At 35.3% G+C, this 17,158-nt stretch overlaps 1 protein-coding gene across 2 annotated transcripts in view; it reads left to right on the forward strand.

The window, feature by feature from the left end:
* LOC136032033 (phosphatidate cytidylyltransferase, photoreceptor-specific-like) overlaps nt 1-17,158 on the forward strand; it is a 239,841-nt gene that overhangs the window by 6,110 nt on the left and 216,573 nt on the right. For both annotated transcript variants that reach the window (XM_065712122.1, XM_065712119.1), the window contains exon 2: nt 11,172-11,317. In XM_065712122.1, coding sequence (XP_065568194.1) covers nt 11,204-11,317 — 114 coding nt within the window. In that variant the 5' untranslated portion in view covers nt 11,172-11,203. The remainder of the gene's footprint in view (nt 1-11,171; nt 11,318-17,158) is intronic.

The raw sequence follows: 17,158 nt of genomic DNA on the forward strand, positions 1-17,158 counted from the left end.
GGGACACAGGGACACAACTACAATGGCGCGTAACTAATATGGCGCGTAACGACTTACGCGCGCGGGGGGGCTTGGGGGGGCGCGAAGCGCCCCACCAACTAGTATCCAACATGTATCCCCACCAACATGTATCTATGTATATAGATACATAGATAGTATCTATATACTATAGATACTAGCTGTATCTATAGTATATAGATACTATAGATACAGCTAGTATCTATATATATAAAAATAAGTTGTCTGTCTGTGTGTCTGTCTGTGGATCAGGTGACCTCATGTTTCTGTGTCGGCTGACGTCATGAAGTTAGTTGTCGTCATTTTTGCTATGACGGTGACGTCATTAAAGATATTTAAGACATATATGTTCACGTAAAAATCTATTAATGTTTAAGTTTAAAATGACTGATGAACTTACAATGGCAAAAGCTGATGAAGATGCTCAAAGAGTCTATGCCAAAAAACTTGCTGCTGATAGAGAAAGTCAGAAAAGAAAGCGTGCTGAGGAATCAAAAGAACAGCAAGGAAACAGGCTTGAGGCTAAAAAACGCAAAACCGCGCAGTTAGATGAAGATCCACCTGGACAGCGAGAGTCAAAACATATCAAAACTGAAAATGATAGCAATGATGATTGGGTTTGGGATTTTGACTCGGATAAGGTCATCAATGCCTACCAGATTTTAGGTAAAAAAACAAAGGTTCGGCGATATGTATTTCATAGTGAAGCTGAAAAATAAAGAAGAAAAAGAAAACTGAAAAAAGAAAAAATGTAAAAAACTAAAAAATACTAAAAAGAAAAAACACTCAAAGAGAAATTACAGACCGGGACACAAATGACGACCGGGACAGAGGGAATATAAATAACGACCGGGACACTCAAAGAGAAATTACAGACTGGGATACCAGGACACAAATGACGACCGGGACACAGGGAATATAAATGACGACCAGGACACAGGTATTTAAGAATATCGTTCAAAGACAAATTTTTAATTGTAAGAAGACCGTTGAAAGAGAAATTTCTAATTGTAAAATGACTGAAGAACCTACAATGGCAACAGTACCACCATCGAAGTAGATAACCAGTGGGTTGTTCCATATTCCCCATTAGTGCGAAACGTCAACCCCAAGTCAAATTCGTGCATTGTTTGGCATCATTTTAACAACTTGCTCTCCATCAGCTCCTACAGAGTTATGGGAAAAATATAAGTCAAAAATGTCCGAAGATATACTCCATCGAAAACAGTTAGAGACGTCAGATATGACTTTTGATTTTACATCAGAAATTTATAACTACACTTTAGTTATTATAGAAGATTTGTGCGTACGTATGTCAAACAAACCTCTTCAGGATTTGGGAATGCCTTCACCTAACCGTATCGCTGCTGTTTCGACATGTGTAGAATTGGATCGTGAAAAAAGTTACAGTACAAATGATCTATTGTTGTATGTACAAAATAACATTTCCAAGTTAACGTCGGAACAAAAAGACATTTATGATACGATAGACTCAATTCCAGGACGTATACAACTACCTGCTGATTTCTGTAATTTAGTGACGTCCAAAAATGAATTGATTGAAAAAGTATTTCCGAATATTCTAAAAAATTATAAAAATAATAAATGGCTAAGTGAAAGAGCGATTCTCGCACCCAAAAATATAGACGTCCACGAAATCAACAATATTGTTTTGACCAAGATTCGAGACCAGGCAGTCCTTTACAAGTCAGTCGACACAGTTTTGGAACCAAATGAAGCGGTTAATTATCCATCTGAATTTTTAAATTCCATAGATCTTTCAGGGTTTCCACCACACGTGCTACAACTAAAAATAGGCGTACCAATAATACTTTTAAGAAATATCAACCCACCAAAGCTTTGCAATGGCACGCGACTTGCCGTAAAAAAAAACAATGGAAAACCTAATAGAGGCCACAATCTTGACAGGGCCTTTTGAGGGTGAGGCTGTTCTTATTCCTCGCATTCCCATGATTCCAACGGATCTGCCTTTTCAATTTAAAAGATTGCAATTCCCAATTCGATTAGCATTTGCAATCACCATTAACAAAGCTCAAGGTCAATCATTAGAAAAATGTGGTATAGATCTTAATACTGATTGTTTTTCCCATGGACAATTGTGCGTTGCATGTTCGAGGGTCGGTAAACCTGACAATCTATTTATATGCAGCGACAATTGGACTGCGAAAAATGTTGTATATTCGCAAGTTTTACGCAGTTAATTTGTATTGTATCTATCTATCTATCTCTCTATATAAAAACGAGTTGTGTGTATGCATGTTTGTTTGTTTGTAAAAAGAGCGTTTGCATATGACGTCATTATTAGTACATACGGCTTTGTATATGCACAGACAATGGGAAAGCCAAGAATGTTGTATATTCGCAATTTTTACGTAGTTTAACTCCTGCAGACGAAATGAATGCTTGCCTGAAAAGTTCTAATTTATGGGCACACGTAAAAATATTAAAGTTAACTACAAATATGCGTGTCCGATTGCAAAACGATGACTCTGGTCAAACATTTTCAGATCAATTGCTGACAATTGGAAACGGAAAGCTCCCAGTAGTGGGAAAGCCAAAAATGTTGTATATTCGCAATTTTTACGTAGTTTGAAACACATATATAAATCTATCTATATTCACAGGTGGGACACAGGGACACAACTACAATGGCGCGTAACTAATATGGCGCGTGACGACTTACGCGCGCGGGGGGGCTTGGGGGGCGCGAAGCGCCCTACCAACTAGGTGTTGGGGTGGCGCGAAGCGCCACCCCAACAGCTAGTAATCTATATGTTCTCTAAAGCTGAGACATTCATCAATTAAAACTTCTAGATATTTTGTACAATTTATTCTTAAAATACTCATATCAGCAATATTAAGTCTGTCTATCCAAGGGTAATAATTTGAGCTCCTACCATACAATAAAAAGCAAGATTTACTATAATTCAAATTTAACTCATTAAGCTTCATCCAATTTTGTACAAACTCCAGACAAGAACTAATACGACTCAACAGCTGAATTCCTGTTCGTGCAGCCACAGTTATATGAGTGTCATCCATAAAGCTAGGAACAATTACTTTTTCCCCGTCACATCCAATGTCAAGATCATACGAAATCATTTATAAAAATTAGAAATAACAGGGGACCAAGAACAGATCCTTGAGGTACTCCAAATTTAACACTACTGACTGAAGAAACATTATCTCCTGGTTGTACATATTGAGTTCTTTCTTTTAAAAACGAGGACAGTAATTCAAGAAATGATCCTCTAAAACCGTAATTTTCTAATTTGGCAATGAGTATAAAATGGTCAACGCAGTCAAAAGCTTTTACAATATCAAGAAAAACAGAGGCGACTTTCATACCATTATCCAACGCATCATTCACAAAAGTTGTCAAAAATAAAACAGAATGCTCAGTAGATAAACCCTTCCGAAAACCAAATTGATTTGGATCAAAAAATGATTTACTCTCCAAAAATTCAACCATTCTTTTAACTATCAATTTTTCAAACAATCTAGATACTACTGGTAATAAAGAAATGGGCCTATAATTTCCTAGTACATTTTTATCTCCACCTTTATAGACAGGAATAACTTTTGCAATTTTAAAACAACTTGGAAACACTCCAGTCCTTAAACATTCATTAAATAAATACACTAAATGACCGGAAATAACAGGGTAAATATACTTTAAAGTTTTAACTGTTACAAAATCAGAGCCTGAAGCTCCAATTTTTAATTTGAATTTGAATCCATGGAAATCCATTGTATCTGTAGTCTGTCCATTAGGATTATAAAGACTTAATATGTATGTTTTGATATTATTTAGCCAAACAATGATACCAATTACATCAACATCATTTGAAAAACTGGGAAATTAATACCACAAAATTTAATATTATTATTTAATATTATAGCTACACCACCTCCTTTTCTCTCTTAAGACCTATCCTTTCTCAGGATAATGTATCCTGGAGACTTTGTTTGTTGGTTATTAGTCAAATGGGTTTCCTGAAGGCAAGCAATATCAATGGAACTATTATTCATAAAAGATAATAGTTCATTTTACTTATTTTCTGAAAGTGATCTTACATTTCACTGAAGTATTGAGATATGCTGCTTTGTTGTTTTAATTTTCTTATTGCTGTGTATCAATGTTTAGCTTTGCTAGGAGTAGAGCAAAATTTTTTTGCTTGGATATGCATGTAATTAGGTAGGTATAATTTTGCCAATTCGTTTATGATTTTTGCTTTTTGTGGCTGTTGTAGGTTCATTGACTGGACTGCATTAGAGTTTAGTATAAAGAGGCACATATTAGTGTTGATTTATTTGGATTCTCGTCTGGCTTTCTGTTGGTAATTTGATTGATTCCTGATAATGCTTCTGATTCGTTTCTACTTGGGAGGGGTGGCCAGTCTGATCTTCTATCATTAGTTGCAGAGACTAGATGGTTTGTCCTTGGTGATTTTGTCTGATAGGAATGTGAGCTGGGGTGTTTTGAGTAAGGAGTCTTATGGGGGGGGGGGTGCTTGATGCTTTTGGTAAAATGGTTGTTCTGTGGTTGAAAGTGTTGGGTGGTTCATAGAGTGTTTGATCTGGTGTGATTGAGCTGCATTTGCTTCCATTGCTGCAAATGGGTAAGGTATGGCTTTTTCTGTTGCTATTTGGAGTGTTAGCGCTCGTTTTTTTTATATACAGGGCATAAAGTTTTATTGGTAGAATCATGGGAACCTTTGCAGTTGATACATTTTGGCTGATCATTTTCACAATTTGTCATTCTGGTGGGGTGGGAGCTTTTACAGTTATTGCATACTTGTAATATTTCACTGCATGCGTTTTTTGTGTGTCCTAGTTTTAAACATTTTTGGCACTGGATAGGTTTTGGCTTGTAGGGCTTGGGGGGTTCCTTTGTTAAAAAAGGAATATCTGACCCAGGCTATTATTTTCATCTTTTAGTGTGAATAAGAAAGACTTGCTTAACTTTTGGCCATTGGCATCTGGTTTACCCAGTTGGATTACATCAACAATTGGGATTTGGTTACCAGTTCTGTCAGAGGGCCCTTCTTTTAGTTCCTGAATAGGTATTTCTGGAGGGACGTTTTAAAATGCTATTTTATTTGGGTTTTGGTTTGGGGTCCAGAGAGAAGATTTTATTGGGATGTTAAGAAAATATTTTGAATTTCGTAATTTATCTGCTGATTTAAAATCTTGGAGGGCTATTAGCAGAGGTTCATTACGGTTAATGTTTAACGAGAACATTGATTTTAACAGTTTGAAGATTGCAACCCTTAATAGAGCTATCTTTTTTATCTCAAAGGGGATATCTGGAGAGATTTTTAAGTATATTCCAAGGCTTTGTGAGGGAAGAGTTGGATCATGGGGAGGAGAATTATTTTTGATTGGGGAGATTTTTTTCATTTTTTGGAGCCCCTCGAGTACTGTTTTTTTTTTTTGGAGCTCCTTGATTGGAACTCTTGAAATTCAGTGTCATCATAGATATTGACATGCGCCCCCATTTTCATCATTGTGTTATCAATGACTCATCATGTGAGCCTTAAGAAAGTTGACATGACCAGGCAAGAGGTTTAATGCTTTCGGTAGTACTTGAGGTAGTGTCCAGGGGGGACTTGTTTTTTTGGGGGGGAGGGGTGTTCTATGTGTTGCCTATTGGAATAAGCTTTGATACTAGCAAAAAGAGAACAAAATTGATATTATAATACCAGACTATCTGCACTTTTTCAAAAGGGAGGACTTCACCATCCACAAAAAAACGCACCATAGTGTGGTCCAAAAGATGGTTTGGTGCACGATTGATTCAGTTGATTGCTGATAAATCAAGGCAAATATCACAAGGAATTTTATTATAAATTTCTTAGTGTTGTTGTTGTGTTGAACACAACAGAAATGCACCGAAGATACAAAATGTGTTTTTCAAAATTAAGAGGGGCAGGATTTTTTTAAACTTGATTTAGTGAAAGTACTGTACCAAAATTTTTTTTTTTTAATGAATGAATGACCTTCCTACCTTCCAGCCCCCTATTGACAACACTGGCATAGTTAAGAAAGCTCAATGTCCACAATCCATGAATGAAGTTAGGGTGATGTTTTGATGTATTTATTCAGCTTTTTTTTGTTTGTAATTCCTTTTTCCTCAACAAGATTCTTATGATGTATGTTAATCAAGCTTCGAGTCCCTGCAATGCATGTATATAAGGTTTTATACCTGGAGAGTTCATGCCAAATGGAAATACATTTTATAAAATTATAAATTATATAGAAAATAATAAATCTAGGAGGGAAAATTATAGGAATATCTACTTTTTTGTGAAGAGGGGGGGGGACAAGGTTGAAGTTTTCCACTGTGTGTGCCTGCTCTATGGGCCAAACTGTTTTCATTGTCAAACCTACCACAGAAGAGATTAAGCTGTTATTAATAAAATTCTGATTTTTGTTATGCGTAGAAAATCTATTCTGTGATACATCCTGGGACTTTATTTTTGTATTTCTCATTTTGAAAACAGAAATTTTGGCTTAGTTTTATTTTTGTTGTGTGTAAAACACAACATTGTATCAGCAGTCCAACATTGGAATAAGATCTTTCAACCTTTGCACTTATTGAGGATGCAATTGGAGTAGTACAACTGACTTCTCGATCTTGAAATACCTTTTTCTTCGTGCATTCGTTAAATAAGAGATCAAAAATATATTTGACCCCCTTCCCTCTACATTTTTGTGAATTGGTAACACAAATCTACCATGTAGGTTTTTATTGGTAAAAGTTCTTACTTTTACACTTTCATTGATAGATTGAATTGACATATTTTGCTGACTATGCAAAAAATCAAAAAGAATAAAACAAAATAAAAAATCAAACAAACTATTTGTAGAAAAATTAAAAGAAACTATTGTGTAAATAAGGGTATAGGAGGATTACAATTTGTTTCCATCATTAAGACTTCCTTGCCTTTGAAATCAAAGCTGAACAAACTTACAGTAAAGACAAAAAAAAAGTTGCAGCTAAAATTGAAGATGGTCTTATTTGTAACCCTTTACGTCTTAAAAAAGGAAATGGATGGAGATAGAATGTTGAAAACAGCTTCTTAAATTGTGAGTTATATTTGGGATCTATGGTGAAATTTTTACTGTTTTAAGAAGTAGAGTTAAGAGAAAGAGTCAAACTTTAGCGTAAAGAGCGGGGCGTTGAGGAGGAAAAGCCCCTTTCATATACGGAGTAATTTCTGTTCGTTTTAAGTTTTAATGTGGCTTCTTACTTTCATTAAAAAAAAACTTTTTTTTTTATTTAATTTACAGAAAGAACAGTAATCAAACAGTTCATGGTAACAGATTGTAGTAAGGTGTGACCCGGCTCAACAGTAACCAAAACTATAAAAAACAGAACTTTGATGCTAATAGATACATCAAAAGAATCGAATTTTTATGCTAATTTTAAATATTTCAGTTTCATCAAATTAGTCATCAAATAATCTTACTCATCAAAAGTTGCGATCCTGAGAAGTTTGCCTTATTTTTGAAAATAAGGGGAAACACCCCTTAAACGTCATAGTATCTTAACGAAAATCACACCATCACATTCAGCGTATCAGAGAACCCTGTTGTAGAAATTTCAAGCGCCTATCTACAATAATGTGGAATTTTGTATTTTTTTTTTTGCCAGAAGACTGATGATGGGTGCGTGTTTATTTTTAATTTTTTTTTCAGGGGTGATTTTATTGACCCAGTCGTCCTAGAATGTCGCAAAAGGGTTCATTCAAACCAAAATTAAAAGTTCTTGTGCCCTTTTTAAGAGACCGAAAAAATTAGAGGGCACTTAGGCCCCCTTCCACACCCATTTTATCGCCAAAGTGACCAGATCAAAATTTTGAGCGATCCATTTTTCTCAGCATAGTAAAAAAAAACAACTAATAACCATGTCTTTGGGGATGACTTACTCCCCCATAGTCCATGGGAGAGGGACTACAAGTCACAAATTTTGACCATTGTTTCAAACAGGTTTGTAATAACGAACTGTAGTAAGGAGTGACCCGGCTTAATAATAACCGAAACTATAAAAACGGAATTTTCATAACAGTAGTTACATCAAAATAATTGCATTTCAATGCTGGTTTTAATTGTATAAGTTTCGTTAAGTTTAGACTTACCCATCAAAAGTTAAGAGCCTGAGAAAATTTGTGTTATTTTAGAAAATAGGGGGAAACACCTATTAAAAGTCATAGAATCTTAACGAAAATCACACCATCAGATTCAGCGTATCGAGAACCCTATAGTAGAAGTTTGAAGCTCCTATCTACTAAAATGTGGATTTTGTATTTTTTTTTCCACAAGACAGACCAGAGATGCGTCTCTATTGTTTTTTTTTTCCGCCATGGGCGATCGTATTGACCCAGTGGTCCTAGAATGTCGCAAGAGTGCCCATTCTAACGGAAATTAAAATTTTGCCATTTTATTCAGCATAGTCGAAAAACCTAATAACTAGGTTTTTGAGGACGACTTACTCCCCGACAGTCCCCATAGGAGGGGATGCAAGTTTGACCGGGATTTTCTAGCATTATTTGAAAAAAACAACGAACAAATTAATATGAAAAGTTTTTTCTACTGAAAGTAAGGAGCAGCATTAAAACTTAAAACGAACAAAAATTATTACGCATATGAGGGGTTTACCTCCTCGTTATACCTCACTCTTTACGCTATGGTATTTTTATTAATTTCAATTATTTATTCTACGGCCTTTGTGATTCAGAGTGTGATTTAAGTTCTAAAGCTTAAAGCTCAAAGTCACCAGAGCTTAAATGGAACATTTAAGCTCTAGTGTAAAGAGCGAGGTATCGACGAGGGTTGAACCCCCTCATATACGCAATAAAAACATACGATTATAGAAGTTCGTTACGTAAGTTAATTCGTAAGTTACGTATAATTTTTACCAATGAAAATGTTTGTAAAAAATTAAAAGTTCTACTTGCCTTTTTAAGGAATCAAAAAATCGGAGGGGAACTTGGCCTCCTCCTTCACTCCTTTTTTTTAAAAGTCTTCCGATATTTGCAATTAATTAATATGCAAATTTTGTTTTAATTATTTATATGCGGAGAGCCAAGATCAAAACATGCATTAATTCAAAAACGTCCAGAAATTAAATAGAAAAAAACAAGTTTTTTTTAAATGAAAGTAAGGAGCAACATTAAAACTTAAACGAACAGAAATTACTCCTAATATGACAGGGGCTTTTCCTCCTCAACGCTCCGCTCTTTACGCTAAAGTTTCTTACTGTTTTAAAAAGTAGATTTAAGAGAAAGAGTCAAATTTTAGCGTAAAGAGCTGGGCGTTGAGGAGGAAAAGCCCCTTTTATATACGGAGTAATTTCTGTTCGTTTTAAGTTTTAATGTTACTCCTTATTTTCATTAAAAAAAAATTTTTTTTTTCTATTTAATAAGTACCTAGCACCGTGAATATAGGAAAAAAAAAATCATTATCCAATATAATTTTCTAAATTTATTTTTGATTTTGCTCAAATCAAATCTTATGTATTAATTAATATTATAAATATTTAATAGTCTTGTAATATAATTGTGCAAATATATTTTTTTTTATTTTGTTTTGCCTTTCCATTAAAGAACTTCCTTGCGTTCCCTATTCGCTTGTTTCCGTTGAGATTTTTTTTAATTATAAGATGGATGTAAATAACATTAGTTATAGGTTTAAGGAACACAGTTGCTTTTGCTTCATCCTTGGAAAATCTTCTAACATTTTATTGCATTGTAGAATGAAATTCTGGTCTTTATCACTATCCAATATAATTTTTATAAATTTATTAGTTATCTTGCTTGAATCAAATCTTTTATTATTTAATAATTGTGCAAACAATTTTTGCATTTCGTTTTGCTTCTCCATCATAGAAATTCCTTATATTCTCTATTCGCTTTTTTCTGTTGGGCAATTTTTTTTTTGAATTATAAGATATCTGTAAATAGCATTAGTTTCAGGTTTAGGGAGTGCGCTGCTCAAATTTCTTTGATTCTCTCTTCAATTGCTTTAAATATGCAGCTAACTGCAATTTTGTCACTAACCTCCTAGTTAAAGGCTGAAGAAAGTATATCAGTTAACTTTTTCTAATTTGACCGAATTTGTGCCATGGTGTGCTAACAATACCCAGGGTCTGTTGAATCCTCACGAAACTTGTACAGACTCATGAAAAACATTAATTTATTAGAGTTTTTAGAATTATTTATTTCTGTTGCTTATTTTGTTAGCATTTTTTCCTTCATATGAATCAAGACTATGGGCTTATAACCTAAACTGTTGTTGAAAAATATCTCTGTAGTCTGGAACTGAATGCCTCCTCCTTTGTCCTCTTTGGTGAGACAGTTGTTCGATTTTGTATCTTCAGTTTCTCGTCTTTCTTGTTACAAACTTCTTTATTCAGAGCATTTCTTCTTCATTGAAGTATTTGCCTATTTCTTTTTATGCAGTTCAAAACTTTTATTCAAAACGTGTCTGTATTCAATATCCCAGTTAATAACTAATTCAGAAGTAGGTTGTAATAGTAAAAGTTGGTGCTCAAACAAAGGGCATCTTAGGCGTGAATATTTAGACCCTTTTATTTTCTAACCCATTTTCAAGATCGTTCAAAGATACTGAAAAGTGAAAACAATCTCTGTAACTTGCTGTGGTGCAGCAATTGAAAGTGGATTTTGGAATCAAGTACCACAAAATTAGCAAGGCTACCCTATCTTGTTTTACTTTAGGAAACATTGTTTTTTTCATTTGTATGTTAGTGTAACTTAAGTATACATGTATTTATAAAAAAAATGTCGCATCTAGGGCTCGTCCCTCATGATGTTTATGCAGCTTCTTATATCTTGAGGATTATATTTGACTTCAGTTTATATTATTTAAACTGTTATAATACATTTTGTACATTATTCAAAGATAGAAATGCATTCATGGTCTGGTTACAACTTCTGCTCTTTCAAAGTTGTAGTTTTAATTTTTTTTTGATTTAGTGTTAGGTTTTACTGGATTTATTGCAGCTTAAAATTGGATCATGATTTTAATTTCCATTTGATTTTTTGTTTGTTTGAATGTAAAATCCTTTTTAGAAATTGCGCTTAGGGTAAGATGTCCTTTTTTTTTAGTTATGGTCAATTAATAGTTAGTACTAACTGTCATGGATGTAAGAAGAAGAATACCTGTTGAACCTCAAGATGTTAAAAATGATCCTGGACAAATTTCTGAAATCGATACTGACCAAGATGATAGAGTCGCACTAGATAGTGATGCTGTAAGTAATGCGAATATTTCTATAATGTCCGTAGAAATTTAATTGATCTCATCTTAAAGTAAATAGTATCCTAGTTTCAGGTTTAACCGGGTAAGACAGGGGGTAAACTATTAGAGCTACTAGTCCCTCAAGACGTTATTACGCACACCTGGGTCTGCCGCAATTCTATAGCGCACGTATATAGTACACCAACGTAATAAGATTTGCCTGTTACATAATAGGGAGTGTTTTCTAAGATATGTAGGTGTTAATTACCTAATAATTTCTTGAACTCTTTAAAAAGCCTTCAGAGGGGCTTCTTTACCCTAGGATTTCCTGGGATGTTACGTCATAGAGTCTTTAAAAACCTTCAGGACTTCTTTACTTCGGAATATCCTTGATTGTTATGATTAAAATCTTATGAGACCCCCACCAAATCTAGATTTCTTTTTAAAAACCTCCAGGGGTCCACCGCCTCTATTAAGGGGCATAGTCCATACATCATCCCAATGTATTCATACTTATCCGCCATTTCGTGCTAGCAAATCTACAGCCACTTTCTATGACTAGAACCGTTATAGACATCTATTGATTTTATGGAACAAAGGATTCGCGAACAAAGGAGTGAGCTATTTTGGATCGGAAATTGAAAGTTTAATGACCTATTAATGGTCAAAAGAGATCGGAGGGCCAATATGCCTCATAACTCCCCATGGCACTGCTTCAAAATTTGAGCATTGGTTTGGTTGAAATGGTCGTGAGATAAAAACAATATACACCCAAGAAAATGAGATGTAAAAAATGTATTGCCTCAAATTATGAAAAATGGTCCTTTCTCAACATTTAGGCTTACATATTAATTAAGTAGAAAATAATGGACATGTTGTACCTTGATAAAACTGGAATCATGCAAATAATTTAGAAATGTAGGGTTTGAGGTAAATTTGGGATTCATGACCTCTTCCTACCCCCTTCCTCCGATCTCCGTTATTATTCTTTTTTTTGGATGGAAAGCATGTTTGATCTTTAAGGATTCTTAATTTCAGTCTAAGGACAAGCTTTGTTGTTTACTTAAATTTTTGATTTGTTGCCTTTTGTATTTTTATTCAAGTAATGCTATGATAAGTACGCAAGATGAAATGAAATCTCTTATCTACGGAATTGCTTTGTTCACTTAGAAATAATTTCTAAAGTCGTTACTACGCTTCTATTTTTTGTTTATATCCCAGAGGTTACTTTTTTTTCTAGAAAGGTAGACTATTTTCCAACGTGCATAGACAGACCTTGATCTTTTCAGAACTGAAACTGTCATTGGTTTTCAAAAAATAATTTTTTCTGTGTGTTTTTTTTTTTATTTGAAGTTTTGATTTTGTAAATTCCCTGCATGTTGTCCAAGTACAATGTCCAAGATTCGAAGCTAAACTTTCTTGAAAATCAAATAACCTTGAATACTGATAGAAATTCATAATATCTCTTCGAGATCTTGAGCAAGATTTCGTATCTCTAATAGATTCTTGGGAAATAATACTTCAAATCCTTATTTCGAAACACAGAAGTTCCGTTTTTTCTAAAATTCTCAATTTTTGTTGTGTATTATATTTCAGACGTTTAAAGCCATTAATAATAAGTAAGAAAGCATGAACTCTTTTAAATCCGAAAATAAACATTGCACTAAGAAAGATTTCTAAAGCTGTCATCGCGCATTGGTTTCCTAGACATCCTAGAAGTAAATCTTTTTCTATTTAAGGTAAATTTTTTTTCCAACGGAGATACGCAAGTCTGGATTTTCTCAGAATTGGAATTGACACTGTTTTCTCTTCGGCAACCAAAGCAAAATTTTTGGGAGACAATTCTGGAAATCATGTTTCGAAGCAGGAGTTTTTTTTCTTTTTTTTTCTAAACTTGTTGACTTTGATGTTTAATATTTTTTTAGACCTTTAATACCATGAAAAGTAACCAAGAAGACATGTACTCTAATGTTTCCGAAAATTGAGCCATGCACCGAGAAATAAATGTTTGCTCAATGAACTGTTTCACAGACGTTCATTAACCGCAGTAAATAGTACACAGTCTTAATACAGGTAAAAACAAAATGGATATTGTTTGACGATTACTTGGTACATTGAATTGAACGATTACTTGGTACATAAACTTATTTCAGAAGTTCTGTAATCGCACCTTGACCTTACAAATAATAATTCACAATAATCATAACGCATAACGTGATACGGGAGCATTCAAATTGGTTACCCATGGAATATATTTGCAAGACTTCCAGAAGCATCTCCTAGGCTTCCAGAAGCTTTGTTTTGAGTGGGTTTTGATGGTAGTATTTCTTATTTCCTATTTATGTACAATGTTTAATGTCTTCTTGTTTCTCAGGGGCGTTCGCCCTCTATTGGGCTCAAGGAGAACATCCCTATTAATGGGTTTGTTTGACCGTGGAAATGATGATCCTACAAATAATTGTTTTATATTCCAGCCCCACCCTCCTAATAAATATTCAAGGGACATATTTTTCAGGGATGAATTTCATCCTCGAAGTATTGTTTTACAAATATTAAACTTGAATGTAAAAAAAAACGAGTTGAAGGAGGGAGTAGTAGCCGTCCTTCACATTTAAAAGAATCTTTGGGTAATACAGCTCGTAGTAACTAACTATAAGTAAAGAGCAACCCTTGTTAATAGAGACCAAAATTCAAAATTTTTTTTAGTTAAACAAATGGAACAACAAAATGTACTATTCTTGCCGATTCTAAACATGCAAACGTATTAATTTTGAAGGTACAGCACATGAAAATCTGCAAAACTTTGTTTCTTTTTCTTGAAGCATTGCTGTGCGAAAGTTAAATTTTGATTTGGTTCTGGTTCTAGGGATGGTAGCGCTCCTCGCATTTAGGGTGACCCTCGGTATCCTATGAAGACTTTGACTTGACTTAAGTCCCTTTCGGTCTTTGTGGCTGTATTAGGGCTCGTTCTCTTCTAAAAATTCGATATATTTGTTGGTTATATTCTGATTGGTCTGGGGCTAGACGAAGTAGCTGCTAGAGTTAAAGGGCTAGAAATTATCACAATATCTTGCAAGGTTGACTTGTGGGCGCCTACCACATAGCTGTCCATCGAAGCTGATTTTCAGTAGCTGGTTGACGGACATTCATTGAATTTGACCAAGCCAGTGGAGCCATTGGCTTTTGATCTGGTCAATGATGGTGCAAAAGCAACAGAGGAGTTTGTAGAGACCTTTATTCTATACCCGGCCAACGTAGGTAATCCCCGCTATGTGGCGGAAATATTTGATTTCAAATGCCATTATGCTTTGTTTATCATCAGACTTTCTTAACCAGGTTTCATTTGAGTATAAAGCAGTGAAGATGATTAGAGAGTTAGAGACAAACCTTCAAAGATGTTGACGGTGCGTTGCTTTCCAGATTGTTAAAATGTATTTAAAACTGTAACTAGCCAATCCAAGTTTTCGCACCGATGAATTCAGGTTTTGAACTAGCTCCTTTTTGATTAATGTCACTGCGCTAAGGAACTAGTTGGAAAGGTGGGGAAACAAGAGACAACTTTGTAGCACACCTGCTGCTACTACTACTTCTAATAACTCACCGCAGCACTAAGCAGCCTGAGTCCAACACAGCCTCGGACGCTTCTCCCCCATATTAATCTATTCAAAGCCTCCCTCTTTACACCCTCCAGGAAGTTCCCATTTCCTTTAAATCTTTCTTTATGACGTCCTCCCACCCCAAACGAGTACGACCTGCTTTCCGTTTAGCCCCAGGCGGTCTGCCGAAAAGGACAATCTTCGACAATCTGTCACCCTTCATCCGGATAACCTGCCCTAGCCATCTCAACCTTCCTGTCATTATAGCTCTAGAAAATGGGATTGAACCACTTCTTTTGTAAAAACCAGTGTTTGATGAAAACCTGCTGATCTAAGAAATTTATTAGTTAGCCCTTGGCTAATATACTTCGTATACATGTCCTTGATAAAAAAAAATCATATTTTTAGGGACTCAATAGTGTAACAGAATGTGCTTGAGTCATTTCTGTCACATCAAGTCAAAAGTCACATCACCTTGCTTGAAATTGGTGAAAAGTAATAACAGCTCTTGCCCTCACTCGGATGTGTCCCATCAGTTGCTGAGTTGAGAAAATTTGGTCTATGGTGGAATAGTTTTTTGAAGGCCTGACTGATGTTCCTCTGTGATATGTTTTGTTTGGGATTTCAGTCGGTCAAGGATTTTTTTTTTTTTTGTAAGAATCTTCGCCGGTTGACTTATAAGGCCTATTAATCTATGATTATCACGTTCGATTTTTTCTCCCTCTTCAAAAGGGGAACAATGGTAGCTTCCGTCCAGGACATGGGAAATGGCCCATTTCCCTAAGTTTGATTTTAATAACTCTGAGTAAATACCATCCGGGTGGGGGCTTTACTAGTATTCGGTGATTTTATGGCCGGGGATACTTCACCTCATCGTGGAGGAGGGCTTGACTCTCTCGGTCACCGTGGTAATGGGAAAAATGATAAGACACTGGGGTTGGGCGTTATTATGAGGTTCAGCTTTTCATATCGTTCTCTTCTTTCCTCCGAGTCTGTGCTGGGATATTTGTGTTTTTCTAATAATGTAGAGGCGACTAAGGACTTGTTTTTCGATGTTTCACATACTTTCTTGTACACCTATCTAGGAGGCTTCTTCAAATTTGCGACGCTTATCATTGACGCACTGTCGGAGTTCCTTCCGAATTTTCTTTTCTATTAGGTGTTTCAGCCTCTTGCATTCTCCTTTGCTTTGTCGTACTTGTTAACATGGGTGCACTTCTGTCCAAAAAGATCTGCAATTTCAGGGGTTATACATGGTTTATCCAAGTAAATCTGAATTCCCAGCATCTCCCTAACCGTGTTTCTGATGATGGATGCGCTTTCGTTGACCAGTCGGTTTTTGGTTTTATCTTTTTTTTTCTAGCACCCCGATTTCTGCTTATTCCTAGAAAGTGTTAAGGGTCTAACCTCTGCGGTTTTTACGGAAAGTGTGGACCTTAGATCGGACTGATGAATATGACTTTGCATTTGGAAAGCTTCATAGAACTCTTACCTGGGGCCAAAAAGGGCCCCAGTCTTTGCTTGTCCTTGAGCCTGAACCTATAGTGTGTGAAGGGAAGTGGAGTTTTCATAGCCTATGTCAGAGAGAACTATCTGAAGTTATGCAGCCAAGCTTTTGTTTTATCCAACCATGTTTCTGCTTTCGAGTGGAAAGCTCTGTTCTAGCACACAGTCACCAGTTTCAAATTGAAGATGGGCTAAAATCTATAAGAGTTAAATATATGCGGCAGTTACCCGACCCCACAGCCAATATATCCTCTTTGAGTGATGAATAAAAAAATTACGGAAACAAAAAATTGTCATATTCCCACGGATCCGAAAGTGCTGCCATCTACTGTTTCTACCCATTTCTGTTCGTGATCTCAGCTGAGTTATATCATTCGGTTTTTTCGCAGTTGAAATTGCAGTAGAGAAATGGTATCAGATTTGCCTCTTAAATTTTAAAAGTTCTCTCATTGCTAAAGAAATTAGGGTTTACCCTTTGCTCTTTTCTAAGTGGTGACGTTAGAAATTTGACCTACGGCAAAAAAAATCAACTTTTGAACATAGACAGATAGATTTTTTTTTCGACGGTAGTCGATGGCTCTTGATGAGCTGATCAAAGTATATGTTGTCCATTTTTTGGTAGATAAATTCCTTCATGAGATGTACCAGTTTGAAACTTTGAAGAGGTTGACAACTTCAGTAGTAAGGTGCACACTGAAAACAAAAATAAGCCGATACCAATTGTGAGACATAGTCGGCTGTTCGTAACAGTC

This window comes from Artemia franciscana, chromosome 10 (genome assembly GCF_032884065.1).
Source record: "Artemia franciscana chromosome 10, ASM3288406v1, whole genome shotgun sequence".
Lineage (NCBI taxonomy): Eukaryota > Metazoa > Arthropoda > Branchiopoda > Anostraca > Artemiidae > Artemia > Artemia franciscana.